The sequence below is a fragment of the Macaca nemestrina genome, chromosome 1, assembly GCF_043159975.1.
Source record: "Macaca nemestrina isolate mMacNem1 chromosome 1, mMacNem.hap1, whole genome shotgun sequence".
Lineage (NCBI taxonomy): Eukaryota > Metazoa > Chordata > Mammalia > Primates > Cercopithecidae > Macaca > Macaca nemestrina.
Window position 1 is genome coordinate 13,021,624 of NC_092125.1, and position 16,181 is coordinate 13,037,804.

The window sequence follows — 16,181 nt, forward strand, 5'->3', positions numbered from 1 at the left end:
CTCCGCTGCATGGTCCTGTTCAGCTCACCTGGCACCTACGATCCTTCCTCAGGTGTGTACGTGTGTGTTTGTGTGTATGTGTGTGCATGTGTATGTGTGCATGTGTTTGTGTATGTGTACCCCATGACACAGGAGTTCAGCTCCCACCCAAAATGTCCCTACTGTCAGTCCTCACAAGGCATTCCTCATTTCATAAATGATAATGGATAATGGTCTTCACCTTTACAGATAAAGGGCACCTCCACTGGCTGCCCTCCTTCCCAACGGCTCCTCTTCTTCCTGTTCCCAGCAGCCCAGCTCCCCAGGCAGCAAGCACCTCTCGCCTCCTCCACCCCTCCACCAGCTCACGAGAGCCTCCCTGTCCTCATAAACAGCTTCACTCCATCCAACGGCGCCAATGCAGGCTGGCCCCCCAGAAGGCAGAACTCGGGGTGGCCCTGAGCCCCTACATTGATAAGTCAGCCCAGCAGGCAGCACGCGAGGAGGCTGGACTCTGTAGAGAGCACACTTCCCACCCACACCCTTTGTGGCTCTCAAAGTCAACCTAAAGCCACACCAAAGGCCGTCCTTCAGTCTCCCTGCTTTTCTGACTTGTCTCTTGTCCCCTGAGCACCTGGATTCAGGGGCAAGGCTGGTCAACCCCCAGGAGCCTATGTTGCTGGTTCCTGGTTAGCTCCATTGACCTTTCTAGGCCTCAGTGTCTATCCACAAGATGAACGCATTGGGACAAATATTCATTAAGCTGCTTCTACTCTGACAGCTCCACGACTTGAAGTTCCTTCCCAGGGCAGCCCGTGTCCCCCGCCCTGGAAGCCCTGCAGGAACGGCTGCGGCCCGGCCGCTTCAGCCACAGAAGCGCACCGGCCTGCCGGCCTGCCCACCGCCTGGGTGGAGTCCGTCTCAGCATCAGTTCCGCACAGAGGTGGAGGCAAATAATTCCGACCTGCCTCCCTGGCAGGATTCTCTCTCTTTGGCCTTGGGAATGACAAGGGCTGTGGCCACGCAAGGCCCTACCGTCATTATTATGTCTCTTAACTGCTCAGCCACAAGTTGCAGTTCACAGTTTACCAGCGAGGGCCCTGCCCCTAATTGTTCTAAATGTACTTAAGGAAGGTGACACCTTAGAAGCACAGAGGATGGGTTTCTCCCGGTGGCTAAGCGCTGGCCCGCGGGGCCCCATGGCCCTGTGAAGGAGGGTCCCGGGCCGCGTACGGCAGTGTGTGGTGTCGTACCATTGTGCCCTGATTCTTGCTGGCTAATTAAGCAAAAGCTACAAAATAAATTCACAGGGAAAATACTCCAGTTTGTTTTTTTCCCCTCCTCACAAAATAACTTTCTGCTTCAGAAGTGAGGAGAGGTCTGAGGTTTTAGGCTGCCCTGGGAACTCCTGCCCTTGCTGGACATGTCTGGTATTAGATGATGCTCCCTGTGTCCTGCCACCGAGAGAATGATCATCGGGCCTCCTTGAGGAGAAGCCATGTGGGTAATGGGGGAAGCTCCTCACTAGGGGTAGGGCCTTGGTCTGCTCCTGACACTGTCCCAGCTCACTGGGGCCTTCGGGAACAGCAACCAGGATGGCAGGAGACACACCCACATTCCTCCAGGAATAATGAAAAAAACTGGGACTAGCTGACCCCAAGCAGAGAGAACTTGGGAGAGACACTATATATGCTGTCAAGGCCGTGACAGGCCGTGTGTCCTGGGAGGAGGGGTGACGCGTGCTGTGCACGGCCCCACGGCGCAGGAGTGGGGGTTACCCAGCACCACCCTTCCATCTTCATGTTGGTCTGGACCCCATGATTCGCTGAGAACAAACCAGGCAGACCAGAAATTCCAGCTTAACCTGGAGCAGGGCCCAGGAGGACATGGAGGTTGGGGGCTTCCACATACAAAACCCAAGACTAGCCAGGAGCCCACTTGGTTGCCCCAGAATCTGATTCTGGTGAAAATACACCTGTTATGGCAACCTAAACCTAGGCCTTCGCCTCCTGGTGGCACCCAAGGAAGGGGCCCTAGGAGCAGGACCAGGACAATGGTGGGTGGAAACCCGACAGCCCAAATCACAGGTGGCGGCTTCCACCAAGAAGTTCCTCCACAGCCATGCTGGCACTGCTTCATAGTGAGTATCTGTGTTTGGGAAATATTTTGATTTCATTACAGTGAGATTTTTTAATGGGATTTGACTTTCATTTAAATAGCAGCAAAAACCACTGGTTCTTTTTAAAACACGTATCCTAGAGGGGGGACTCACAGAGGTGAAGGAATGAATTAAGTCTTCTTTTTTCCCCTGAAAACATCTCACACTTCATATCTCTACTGTAAGGACAGCCACTAAGTCACATCAGCCAGTCAATCGCACAATGGAGAAATCATTGACATGAAGTCTGTTTTCCCTGCTCAAGGCTGAGTTCCACGGAGGGAGAATCTAACTCTGACCTCAAACAGTCTGCACAGTGTCTGGCACACAACAAGCACCCAAACACGCCTGATGAAACAACCTAAATGTCCACCAGCGGATGAATGGATAAATAAAATGTCTCTATTCATGCAGGGCAATATTATTTAAGCTCATAAAGGAACGAAGTTCTGATAAACGCTACAATGTGACGAACCTCAAAACACTATGCTAGGTGAAAGGTGAAAGGGGAAGACGTACAAGAAGACACATTGTATGATTCCTTTGATATGAAATATTCAGGATAGGTAAATCCACAGAGATAGAAAGCAGATGGGTGGCTGCCAGGGGCTGGGGCGACGGGAACTGGGGAGTGATTGCTTAATGGGCATAAAGTTTCCTTTGGGGGTGAGAAAAATGTTCTGAACTAGATAGGGGTGACAGCTGCGCAACACCGTGAATGCACTGAACATCACTCAGCTGCAAGCATTCAATGGTTAATTTCATATTGCATCAATTTTGCTTCAATACATCTTTCTTTTATTTGTTTTGTTTTGTTTTGCTTTTGAGATGGAGTCCTGCTCTGTCACCCAGGCTGGAGTGCAGTGGTGTGATCTCAGCTCACTGCATCCTCCGCCTCCCAGATTCGAGCAATTCTACCTCAGCCTCCCAAGCAGCTGGGATTACAGGTGCCTGCCACAGCACCCAGCTAATTTTTGTATTTTTAGTAGAGATGGGGTTTCACCATGTTGGCCAGGCTGGTCTCGAACGCCTGACCTCATGATCCACCCACCTCAGCCTCCCAAAGTGCTGGGATTATAGATGTGAGCCACCACACCTAGCCCAATACATTTTCTTTTCTTTTTGAGACAGAGTTTCACTCTTGTCACCCAGGTTACAGTGCAATGGCGCGATCTTGGCTCACTGCAAGCTCTGCCTCCCGGGTTCAAGCAATTCTCCTGTCTCAGCCTCCTGAACAGCTGCGATTACAGGTCCCCACCACGCCTAGCTAATTTTTGTTTCTTGATCTTTTTTTGAGATGGAGTCTCGCTCTGTTGCCCAGGCTGCAGTGCAGTGGCCGGATCTCAGCTCACTGCAAGCTCCGCCTCTCTGGTTTATGCCATTCTCCTGCCTCAGCCTCCTGAGCAGCTGGGACTACAGGCGCCCGCCACCTTGCCGGGCTAGTTCTTTGTATTTTTGGTAGAGATGGGGTTTCACTGTGTTGGCCAGGGCGGCCTGGAACTACTGACCTCAGGTGATCCACCCGCCTCTGCCTCCCAAAGTACTGGGATTACAGGCACGAGCCACTGTGCCTGGCCCCAGTACATTTTTTTGAGACAGGTCTCGCTCTATCACCCAGGCTGGAATGCAGTGGTGCGATCTCGGCTCACTGCAGCCTTGACCTCCCAAGTTCAAGCAATCCTCCTACCTCAGCCTCTGGAGTAGCTGGGATTACAGGTGTGTGTACTATGCTTGGTACAGGTACAGGTACTATGCTTGGCTAATTTTTTAATTTTTTGTAGAGATGAGATCTCACTACATTGCCCAGGATAGTCTTGAACTCCTGGGCTCAAGCGATCCTCCTGCCTCGGCCTCCCAAAGTGTTGGGATTACAGGCATAAATCACCACACCCAGCCAATACAATTTTTTTAATTAAAAAAAGAAAAACACCTGTTGAATAAATGAAATGAATCTCCATGTTCCAGCTGCACCTTATGCTGCTTTGTGAAAGCTGGGAGGACGCAGCCCTCTCGCAGAGACAGATGTGTGCTGTCTTCCCAGAAAATGAGTGTGGTCCTGATGGGGCCTGGCTCACGGCACGGCTCACTCACTCCTGCCCATTTCCCTCCTTATCTGCCACGACTCATGCACTACAAACGGACTGCCACACAGCCTGATGGGACATGACCTCTGACAGCTACGAGGAAGCTGTGGCAGTAGAGTCCAAGGCGCCAGGGAGAGTAGCCTATGGGGTGGGAACAGCCCACGGAGCGGACTCCACTGTGTGTGTGGTTTTTTCTCACCCTGTGTTTTGCAGACTGTGTAGCTCAGCCTCATATGTGTGTATGCCATTTAAAATTCGAGGACGGAGGCCAGGCACAATGGCTCACACCTGTAATCCCAGCACTTTGGGGGGCCGAGGCAGGCAGATCACGAGGTCAAGAGATCGAGATCATCCTGGCCTACATGGTGAAACCCCGTCTCTATTAAAAATACAAAAATTAGCTGGACATGGTGGCAGGTGCCTGTAGCCCCAGCTACCCAGGAGGCTGCGGCACGAGAATCACTTGAACCCGGGAGGCAGAGGTTGCAGTGAGCTGAGATTGCGCCACTGTATTCTGGACTGGGCAACAGAAGGAAACTCCGTCTCAAAAAAAAAAAGAAAAAAATCGAGGGAAAGAGTGAGCTGATAATATCACATGATGTCAAGACTGCCTCCCCAGCCCAGACAGCCATGGTGAGGGTCCCTCCTATGTGCCAGAGGTACAGGTGGCTCCCAGCCCTCTCCTTTCTACCTGTGTCTGTCCTTCCCAATTGACCGTGGCCCTTCAGGGAAGAAATCCCAGCTTCCTACCTCTGATCCCTGACACCTGTGTGTAGGGATCACTACAGCTTGTTCACTGAATGCATGAAACTCCCTAAACCATGAGAGAAACTGAAGCCTGTTTCTGACTTGCCTTAGCAAAAATGGTAAAGGTGATGATGGTGGAGGGGGATCTTGGTGACAAATAGTGAGTCTGTCCTAACCCAGGGGTCAGCAAACTAAAGCCTGCAGGCTAAGTCCATCCCACAAGCTGTTTCAGTAAAGCCTGTGAGCTAAGAACGGTTTTTACCATTTTAATGCATTGCATTTGCTGCTGTTGTTGTTTAAAAATATATATATATATGCGGCTGGGCACGGTGGCTCATGCCTGTAGTCCCAGCACTTTGGGAGGCCGAGGCGGGTGGATCACAAGGTCGAGAGATCGAGACCATCCTGGCAAACATGGTGCAATCCTGTCTCTACTAAAAATACAAAAATTGGCCAGGCATGGTGGCGCATGCCTGTGGTCCCAGCTACTTGGGAGACTCAGGCAGGAGAATCGCTTGAACCCGGGAGGCGGAGGTTGCAGTGAGCTGAGATCATGCCACTGCACTCCAGCTTGGCAACAAAGCAAGACTCCGTCTCAAAAAAGGAATATGCAACAGAGACCATATGTGGCTCACAGGCCTAAAATCCTGACCCACACAAGCTTGAGATAATCAACCCACTTGCAGAGTAAAACCATTTGGGCTTCATCTGTCCTCATAGGTTAATGGACTCTAAACTTCAGCCGCAGGAAACATAAAAAGTGAAATATTTACGAGCCTCTGCAGCCTTCGGGGAATCCTGTTGTCCCAGGTACTGTCTAAACAGTCTGCTGGGGCTATTTCTGTACTGAGAGAACTGGCCAGCCAAATGTCAGGACCCAGACAGACCTTCCAACCAGGAACCGGCTTTCCTCTTGTCACTGGAAAAGCAAGGCCAACAGTAACAGCCTGACAAAAGCAGCCCTTGGGATCACATGACGTCGTTGTTTGCAAAACCCTAAGATGCTTGCAGTGAGATTTTGTTGAGGGGCCTTGGATCTTGCAAATACTCCTCTCTGGGCAGCTCTCCCCTCACTGTCATGACCCCTGCCCTCCACTCCCCATCATTCCATGCCAAGCAGCTAGCCTGGGGCTAAGACGGTGGGCACAGCAGCAGCGGGACAGCCATGGCTGGGCCCTGGAACTCCCCTGAGAACCTGCACTAGCCTCAGGACAGCGCTCCGGCCCTGCCTCCCTGCTGGTCACTACCAGTTCCCACCTGTCTGACCACGGAAAGGCAGGTGAGCAAGAAGCTCTAGCAAAGCCTGCAAGTACCACAGTGTTCGGAGCCGACAGTGGGGCACTCCTGATGGAGACTGCGGCGGCAGCCTCAGCCCAGCCTCTGCCGTGGGGAAGTCCTGGTGGTCACTGGGGTTGGATGCTGAATGTGCTGAGGGGCCTAATTGTTTCCCGAGTGCTGAGGGCATTAACAGGATTTGGTTCCCCCTTGGTTTGCAGGGCATCACCGAGGCACTGATGAGGCCACAGCCTCAGCTGCAGAGAGAAGAGCACGCTGCCACGGCTCGAGGAGAGGGCTCGGGAAACTGGGCTGTACATTTAGAAAGTGGCCTACAGGGAGGTGCTGGGGGTGAACGGCAGACCAAATGAGAATAAGGAAACCTTTCCACACGCACAGGCACATACATACACACAAACACAGGCAAACACACACACAGGCACAGACACACACAAACACAGGCACAGGCACACACAAACACAGGCACAGACACACACACACACAGGCACATACATACAAACACAGGCAAACACACAAACACAGGCACAGACACACACACGGGCACACACATGCACAGACACTCAGAGACTCACACAGACACACAGAGGCAGGCGCACACACACACACGGGCACACACATGCACAGACACTCAGAGACTCACACAGACACACAGAGGCAGGCACACACACACAGGTATACACACAGGCACACATACACAGACCCCCCACACACACGTCCACACAGGCACATACGCATATGCACATACACAGGTGCACGCAGCCACACATGCACAGGCACACATGCGCATACACACACAGGTGCACACAGGCACACATGCACATACACACACAGGTGCACACAGGCATACATGCACATACACACACAGGTGCACGCAGCCACACATGCACAGGCACACATGCGCATACACACACAGGTGCACACAGGCACACATGCACATACACACACAGGTGCACGCAGCCACACATGCACAGGCACACATGTGCATACACACACAGGTGCACACAGGCACACATGCACGTACACACACAGGTGCACACAGGCACACATGCACATACACACACAGGTGCACGCAGCCACACATGCACAGGCACACATGTGCATACACACACAGGTGCACACAGGCACACATGCACGTACAGACACATACAAAGGTACACACCTAGGCGCACACACGGCTCTGGCTGGCCATCAACCCACTGAGCTGTCTCCGCAGGGAGCCGGTGCCAGGGGCTGAGGCCATGGGTGCGGGGCTCAGAGGTCAGGCTGAGCACAGTCCTTCCCCTTGGTCCGCCTTGTCTGTTTCCTAAGCCTCTTACTTCTTCACAATCACCAACAGGCCTAGAAGCTTCCCTCTTCACAACTCCTAGACTAGGGCCTGGCACATGACAGGTATTTGACAAACACGTCCCGACTAAACTGACTGCCAAGAGCCACAGCCGAAGCCCCTTTCTCCTGCAATCACCCAGGTCCCTTTCTGAGCGTGGAGGACTAGGTCCTGGATTCGATTTTCAGGGGCCTCTTAGTTCCCTACCAGCAAGAATGAGGACTATGACCCACTTCAAGTCAGTGTGGCGTGTGCAGCAAGCACAGGATCGGTCAGCCTGAAACACGGGACTTGTCCTGCCTCTGCACGCCTGGCTGGGCTGCCTGGGACCATTTCCTCCACTGGTCGGCTCATCTGCAAAGGGGGGACTGGGCTGCTGGACCCCCAGTGCCTTCCGCTCTCATGTCAGGCACTGCGATTAGGCTTGCCACATGCTCCCTACGGGTGTGCCAAGAGTCACCACCATTTTACAAACAGAAAAGTTGCTGTTTGGTGGAAAAGTAATTTTGATAGCACAGTGGGCTGGAAAAGGGCAGGGTCAGCCCGCAGACCTGACCTTCAGGACAGTGGCTGGGTGTCAAAGCAGGAGCCCGGGTTCAGAGCTGTAGGCAACATACAGTGAGAATCTCAGCCAAGGGAGGAGAGGAGCAAAGGGGTTCAGGACACGCGGCATCTCCTTTAACCCACACCAACCCGTGGGATGAGTATTACGGTTTCTGCCTCCCTGGTGAAGCAGCAGCCTCGGAGAGGTGGTGACTGGCCATGGGACCCACACTGGAGGCCAAGCCCATATTGGAACCCAGATCTGCACCCAGGGACCCTGTTCCTTCACTCCCAGGGCTGCCTCCTGATTCATAAGGCTTTGCTGGCCTAGTGCCCATCATGAGCTCCCAGCACCAACCGTTTGCCCCTACCATGAGCCGCGGGCCCTCACCACGAGCCGCTGGCACCATCCCACAGGACCGCATGACTCACGAACCATCCCTGCTGCAGCTGAGTGGAGGGTGTGGAAGTCCCTAGCAGAGTTTCAGAACAGAACAGACCCCGATAAATGTCAGCTTCCCATCTGCCCTCCAGGGCGTGGTGAGGTCTCAGGTCTCAGTTCCCACATCAGTGTCCATTCATCACAGCACCTCTCCCCACGGAGAGAACTCGCTTCTCCATTTCCTTCCGCAAACCATGTGACTGCAATGGCAGGAGTTTGTCATGGGGCCCAAGACAGAGCTGAACCAGCTTGTTCCATTCTGCCAAACTCAGGAACCTGGAGAGTCTGAGTTCCAGGCTGGGAATTCCGAGGAAGAAGGGCTGGGATACACGGCTGCTGAGGTGTCACCGAGCCCACCGTCACACCAACTTCTGCCCCTGCAGGGCACAGACCTGTCTGCCCAAGAGCTGCCTGGGCACAGAAGCTACCGCCTTTGCTTCTGAGCCTCTACCCTAAAACCTGGAGGTGGACGGCACCACAATTCCTCATGAGCAGAGACCCCTGCCTGCCTCAGGTTCCAGAGTCCTGCCCCTCTCTAAAGTCCCCATAAGGGCCAGGCGCGGTGGCTCACGCCTGTAATCCCAGCACTTTGGGAGGCCGAGACGGGCGGATCACAAGGTCAGGAGATCAAGACCATCCTGGCTAACATGGTGAAACCCCGTCTCTACTAAAAATACAAAAAAATTAGCCGGGTGTGGTGATGGGCACCTGTAATCCCAGCTACTTGGGAGGCTGAGGCAGGAGAATGGCGTGAACCTGGGAGGCGGAGCTTGCAGTAAGCCAAGATCGCGGCACTGCACTCCAGCCTGGGCGACAGAGCGAGACTCTGTCTCAAAAAACAAAAAAATAAATAAATAAAGTCCCCATTAAAATGGCGATTTGACACAGCGCTTACAACAGGCTCTGAGTCCAAGGCCTTGGTGCAAAGCCTTGGTCCCACCGCTTCCTCATGCAGCCGGGAGCAGAAGTTCAGCTGTTTCCCAAAGCTGGCACAGAAGCCACAGCTGGAAACAACAGGCACTCAGCACGGTATGTTCCAAACATTCGGGGCCAGACAGACACTGCACACAGACGAGAGTTAGAAGAACCAGTCCTACCACAGCTGCCTCCCCATGTTCCCAGGCTGAACTGGAAGGTGGAGATGGAGAAAAAGAGTTAACAGCCTGCTACCAGCAGGGCACCTCACCCCAGGTCAGAAAGGAGAAAGACACACGGGCACTGCTCTCAGGGACTGCGCAGGAAGGGGGCCCGGCCAGACGCTTGCTGAGCTGGGACTGTTTGCAGATGGAGTCCCGGTGGAGCCTGACCTGTGCCCTGGTGATCTGGAGGCACCAGGCACTCGGAGGGTGATGCTTGCTTCCCCCTGGGGTTTTTTTTTTTTTTTTGAGACAGAGTCTTGCTCTGTCACCCAGGCTGGAATACAGTGGCACGAGCTCGGCTCACTGCAAGCTCCGCCTCCCGGGTTCAGGCCATTTTCCTGCCTCAGCCTCCTGAGTAGCTGGGACTACAGGCGCCCGCCACCTCGCCCGGCTAATTTTTTGTATTTTTTTAGTAGAGACGGGGTTTCACCGTGTTAACCAGGATGGTCTCGATCTCCTGACCTCACGATCTGCCCTTCTCGGCCTCCCAAAGTGCTGGGATTACAGGCTTGAGCCACCGCACCCGGCCCCACCTGGGATTTTTACAGGTAGGAGGACCCCCAGGCAGGCAAGGAGTGAAAAGCAGCAAGGTGCAGGGTCCTGAAGACACTAGTTAGGCATCCAGCCTGTCATCCATGTGGCCAAGTGGGAGTGGAGGGGCCTCAGTGGTCCCATGGCTTTGTAAGAAAAAGCCCTAAAACGACTTTTTGAAAAGGGGCCTAAAGCCATGGGGCTGCCCCCTGAAGCAGGAATTAGGATGGAAAGGAGACCAAAGATGGGGCTAGGAAGAAGCTGAAGTCCATCATGTCAACATGGCCACGTGGCAGAGCTACCCACAGAGGAAGCACCAGAGCAAGATCAGAGGCCGACAGGCTAGCAGTCATGAGACAGTGTGCCCCTCCCCTGGGCAGCCTGGGAAGATGGAAGGGGAGAGGCTGAGAGCATGGGGCACACCCTCTGCGCCAAGCCCTGCGGCCCGAAGCCTGGCTGGCCTTGGACAGGGTGGGAGAAGCTTTAAATTAGATGTAAAGATTTAATAAAGGAGTATGGGCTGGGCACGGTGGCTCATGCCTGCAATCCCAGCACTTTGGGAAGCTGAGGCGGGCGCATCATCTGAGGTCAGGAGCTCGAAACAAGCCCGGCCAACATGGTGAAACCCTGTCTCTACTAAAAATACAGAAATTAGCCAGGTGTGGTGGCACACACCTGTAATCTCAGCTACTCAGGAGGCTGAGGCAGGAGAATTGCTTGAATCCGGGAGGCGGAGGTTGCAGTGAGCCAAAAATCACACTACTGCAGCCTGAGTGACAGAGCCAGACTCCAAAAGAATAATAGTAATAATAATCACCGAGTATAACTAGAAAGCCATAGGATCTGCCCAAGAGGTCACTGGGGTAGAAAGAGACTTAACCTGGCAGAATTTAAAAGCAGTGATTTAGGGGGAAGTAAATCAAATTGAGTCTTCTCAGGATTGCATTACCCTCAGATGTGTACCCAAGGGCAGCTGGGGCTGCGTTCTGCAGCATCGTGTGCATTGCATGGAGGCTCAGAGCAGGTAGTGTGGGCAAGTGTTCTCACCGCTCTGAGCCTCAGCTGGGGGGTAACAGTGCCCTCTGGGTCACCAGGGAGGGTGAGATGAGTAAGGCCCAGGTACAGGGACCCCACAAAAGGACAAAGGACTGACAACAACAGGAAAAAGCTTCCTCCCCATCTCAGACCTCCCCTTCTAATTCATTCCCAATTGCCAAACTGTCCCACAGCTTCCTTCCCACCGTCCTCTCCTCCTCCCCCACCCAGCTTCAGCCTCGAGACACCTGCTTCTTCTCAGAGGACTCCTGTCTCATTCAAGTCTCCTGATGCTTCAATATCCATTCCCTTCAGTGCCCCAAATTGTGCCTTAACTGTGCTGTATGTATACTTTGATTCTCTGCAACCTGATTTTGCGCTCCTGGAGAACATGAGGTTGCATTTAGAGGTAGGTATGTATTCCCATTGTTAAAAGGTTTCATGGCCAGGCATGGTGGCTCACGCCTATAATCACAACACTTTGGGAGGCCGAGGCGGGCGGATCACTTGAGGTCAGGAGTTTGAGACCAGCCTGGCCAACCTGGCAAAACTCCATCTCTACTAAAAATACAAAAATTAGCCAGGCGCAGTGGCAGGTGCCTGTAATCCCAGATACTCGGGAGGCTGAGGCAGGAGAATCACTTGAATCCAAGAGGCGGAGGTTGCAGTGAATCCAGATCACAACAAAGCAAGGCTCTCTCTCAAAAAAAATAAAAAGAGGTTTCACATACTGTACATAAACGACAAGCCTCGGCCGGGCGCAGTGGCTCAAGCCTGTAATCCCAGCACTGTGGGAGGCCGAGACGGGCGGATCACGAGGTCAGGAGATCGAGACCATCCTGGCTAACACAGTGAAACCCTGTCTCTACCAAAAAAATACAAAAAATTAGCCGGGCGCAGTGGTGGGCACCTGTAGTCCCAGCTACTTGGGAGGCTGAGGCAGGAGAATGGCGTAAACCCGGGAGGCAGAGCTTGCAGTGAGCTGAGATCTGGCCACTGCACTCCAGCCTGGGCAACAGAGCGAGACTCCGTCTCAAAAAAAAAAAAAAAAAAAAAGACAAGCCTCACACTCAGACAGCACAGATGTGCACTGAATCCCAGCTCCACCATGCACTGACAGTGTGACCTTCAGCAACTCATCTATAACCTCTCAGCCTCAGTTTCCTCCTCTGGAAAATGGGGACAATATCAGTACTTTCTTCAGAGAGTTCTGGTAAAAATAAGTATGACCAATTGCTTAGAAGTGTGCTTTCTTTGCCAGGTGCGGTGGCTCATACCTGTAATCCCGGCATTTTGGGAGTCTGAGGTGGACAGATCATGAGGTCACGAGGTCAAGAGATCGAGACCATCCTGGCCAACACGGTGAAACCCCGTTTCAACTAAAAATACAAAAATTAGCTGGGCATGGTGGTGCACACCTGTAGTCCCAGCTACTTGCGAGGCTGAGGTAGGAGAATCACTTGAACCTAGGAGACAGAGGTTGCAGTGAGCCGAGATCAAAAGTATGCTTTCTTAAACTTACTTCTGAATTGTTAGCTGTTACCCCTTCTCCAAAATCGCATTTACTTGGTCTGAGATGGAGGCCCAAGCAATAGTCATTCTTAAAGCCCCCCACTTTAGGTAATTCCAATGGTTTGTGTAAGAGAAAGAGGGGGTGAGGGGGAGAGGAGGAGATGGGAGGCAGAGCTGGGTTGGCGACAAAAGGCCGACCACTTTATAACTCCCCAGAAGTATCACAGTTTTGTCAGTAAGCCAGAAATAGCTTTGTTCTGCCAGGCTCTGAAATGCCAGCACTCAGAGACAGAGACGGAGACGGAGACGTGCCACCTTCTCCAGCCAGCCACCCTGTGCCCTCAGGGGAAATGCTCTTTGCTGTGGTGCCTGCAGACCTGGGAGATACAAAGAAGACAGGGCCGTGACTTTGGGCCCCCGGGCCGGAGTGGCTCTGTCTGCCTGGTCACTTTTTCCCTTGCTCAGCATTTACTCACCAACCAGCAGACAGTGCAGAAAATGTGCAGCCTGGCCCCTAATCCGGCTCTAAGTTCAGAATTTGCATGTGATTACCAGAGGGCTGTGGCAGTTCCCTGCATTTTCCTCTTCCCCCACTGCCCCCCAAAAGGGGACAAATATAAAGAGCTCAATGTGCAATACCACCATTGCCACAGCTCTTGAGGTAACATCACCTCACCTGTCTTTTGCATCTTGCTGGAACCACCCCATTTCAATTACAAAGCCCAAGTGTCCGTGCAATGCAGCTGACTGCCTGAACTGGTTTGCTGGTTTAAAGGTAGTACTTGGACAGACAATACACATTACTCTCCGACTGGAAAATATGCTGATACGCTGGACTTATAAGAAGTCTCTCAGCGTAGACCCATTTCTAAAAGATATCTACTAAATATCACATACGCTATTTTTTAACCAAAAGTATTTCTTTGAAATTTTCAGTCAGTGGCTTCCAGGGTACCAGAGCAATCCTTTTCCTACCTGTTTTTTTTTTGTTTTGTTTTGTTTTGTTTTTTTTGAGACAGGGTCTGGCTCTGTCACCCAGGCTGGAGTGCAGTGGTTCAGTCTCCGCTCACTGCAACCTCCGCCTCCCGGGCTCGGCCTCCCACCTCAGCCTCCTGAGTAGCTGGAACTACAGGCAGGCACTACCACACCCAGCTAATTTTCGTACATTTTGTAGAGAGGAAGTTTCGCCATGTTGCCCAGGCTGGTCTTAAACTCAGGGGCACAAGCGATCCTCCTGCCTCCGCCTCCACAATGCTGGGATTACAGGCGTGAGCCACCGCATATGGCCTCTTTTTAAAAATAAGTGACTTTTTCTCAAAAAGAAAAAAAAAGACACTTACAAGGAATGAGATGCCCGCTTGCACAGGGTCTCTGCCCATCCGACAGTTCTTAAATTACCCTCGCCAGGTGACACCGTGGGCGCCTTCCCCTTCGGCAGAGTCCTAGTGAAACTGGACACCTTAGTACTTGGAAAACTAATGGGAATCAGAAATGATGATGCCCATGATGACTGCGCACCGCGTTATTAAACCTTTGTGCAATGCTTTACAAAGTATTTGCAAAGTGCTCAACAATTACTGCACTCTCAATTAAGTCAATCATCACCAGTAAAGCAGCAGCCACGTTAATTCACGTACTCTCCGATTAGCTTATTGAATAATATGCCCCATAAAATAATTTTTGTGTGGCTGTAAAAGATCCCCAGTCAACTTTTATGGCCTTTTCTTGGGGCCTCTCAGATGAGCTCAGACAGCAAGTCTGATGAGCGGCAGCAGCTCGGAAGCTGGGTGTTACCCCAGCCTGCCGTTTAGCAATCTGGCGGAATGAGTTAGTAAGCCGCAGTTCAGTAGAGCTCCTAAGCCGGAGGTTCAAAACATCTCATCAAAACCAGCACGGTCCCACCCTGCCAGCGCTCAAAACAGCAGTGTCGGGCCCAAATCTGGAAGCTAACGTGCCGAGGACCTTTCCAGGACGGTAGTTAGGTGCCTTGGGAGGGAGGGCAAATTCTAGAGTTCAGGCCTCCCTGGGGGGCACACCTTCCATCCGTACTAACTGGCGTGCGCAGGCGCTGCTGCTTAGCGCTTTGCACGGAGAAGCGCCCCGAACCCACCAAACGATGCGGAGCCAGGGGCAGCGAGTGACCGGCGGCCCCCAGCCCTCCCCTTCCTTCTCCTCGCCCCTTTTGGGAATGGCAGGGAGTTTCCTATAAGAAATGCCGGCAAGCAGGACAGGGTTCGGACTACCCCAGAGCCGGCGCCTTCTCCCTACATTCTCAGCCCTAGGGCCGGACCCGCCCCCGCGGCTGCCATCGCCCCTGCCTCCGGCGCCCCGCGGGGACCACTCCGCCAGGTGAGCGGAGCCTCTCTGAGACTCACCTGCGTGAAGTACAAGTTCATCAGCGTGAGGGTGAAGAACTGCAGGCACACGGGGAAGCAGTAGAGCAGCCAGAAGACGAAGGGGCTGAGCGAATTGGCCGCCACGAAGTCTTTGAAGTAGAAGGAGAAGAGGACGGTCCGCAGGGAGGCCCAGAAGAGGCAGAGGAAGAGGAAGACGCTCTGGTAGCTGAGCCGCTTGTGACGGTAGCGCAGCACCAGCCAGAGTTGCACGTAGATGAACACGAAGAGCAGCGCGTAGAACACGGTGTAGACCACTGTGAGGCCGAGCTTCACGTAGGGGGGCACGGCCGGGGTCAGCGTGGGCGGCAGCGAGTCGTTGCGGGCCGGGTCCCACGGCGGGGTCTCCATCGGGCCGGGGGCGCTGCCGCGCGGCCGGGGGCGCTCCGGCCTCATCGGGGCTCGGGGCCGCCGCCGCCACCGCCCCCGCGGGGGTCTCCGCGCATCGCGCTCCGCCTGCAGCCCAGAGACTGGAGGAAAGAAAACAAGCCGCACTTCCTCTCCCGGCACCACATGATTCACTGGGGCGGCCTTTGTCTGCGATTGGCAGCGCCGCGCCCGCCGCCCCCGCGCGCCGACCGGCCCCGCGCGCCCCCGCCCCGGCCCGCGCGCCCCGGCCCGCCCTCTCCCGGGCACCGCGCGCCTTAGCCCCGCGAACCTCGGCCCGCCCTATCCTCGCCACTGCGCGCTCCTGCAGTGCGCGCCCCCAGAGCCGCGCGCCTCCTCCCCGCCTCCGGCCCCCTCCCAGCCTCCGGCCCCCTCCCCCTCCCAGGGGCCGCGCGCTCCCGCACTGCGCGTCCCCAGAACCGCGCGCCTCTTCCCCGGCCCCGGCCCCCTCCCCGTCCCAGGGGCCGCGCGCTCCCACACTGCGCGCCCCCAGAGCCGCGCGCCTCTTCCCCGGCCCCGGCACCGCCCCGCGCGCCCCCAAAACTTCCCAGGCACGCCCCGCGCCTCGGGGGATCTCGCTCCTGGCCTCACGCATTCTGCTGCTGATTGCT

The 16,181-nt window shown here is 54.2% G+C and overlaps 1 protein-coding gene across 1 annotated transcript in view; it reads right to left on the minus strand.

Annotated features, from left to right (window-relative positions):
• Positions 1-15,670, minus strand: part of LOC105474782 (G protein-coupled receptor 137B) — a 70,985-nt gene extending 55,315 nt beyond the window's left edge. Inside the window, exon 1 of the mRNA XM_071073930.1 lies at positions 15,166-15,670. Within this exon, the coding sequence (XP_070930031.1) occupies positions 15,166-15,579 (414 nt within the window). The 5' untranslated portion in view covers positions 15,580-15,670. The remainder of the gene's footprint in view (positions 1-15,165) is intronic.
• Between the last annotated feature and the right edge of the window lie 511 nt (positions 15,671-16,181).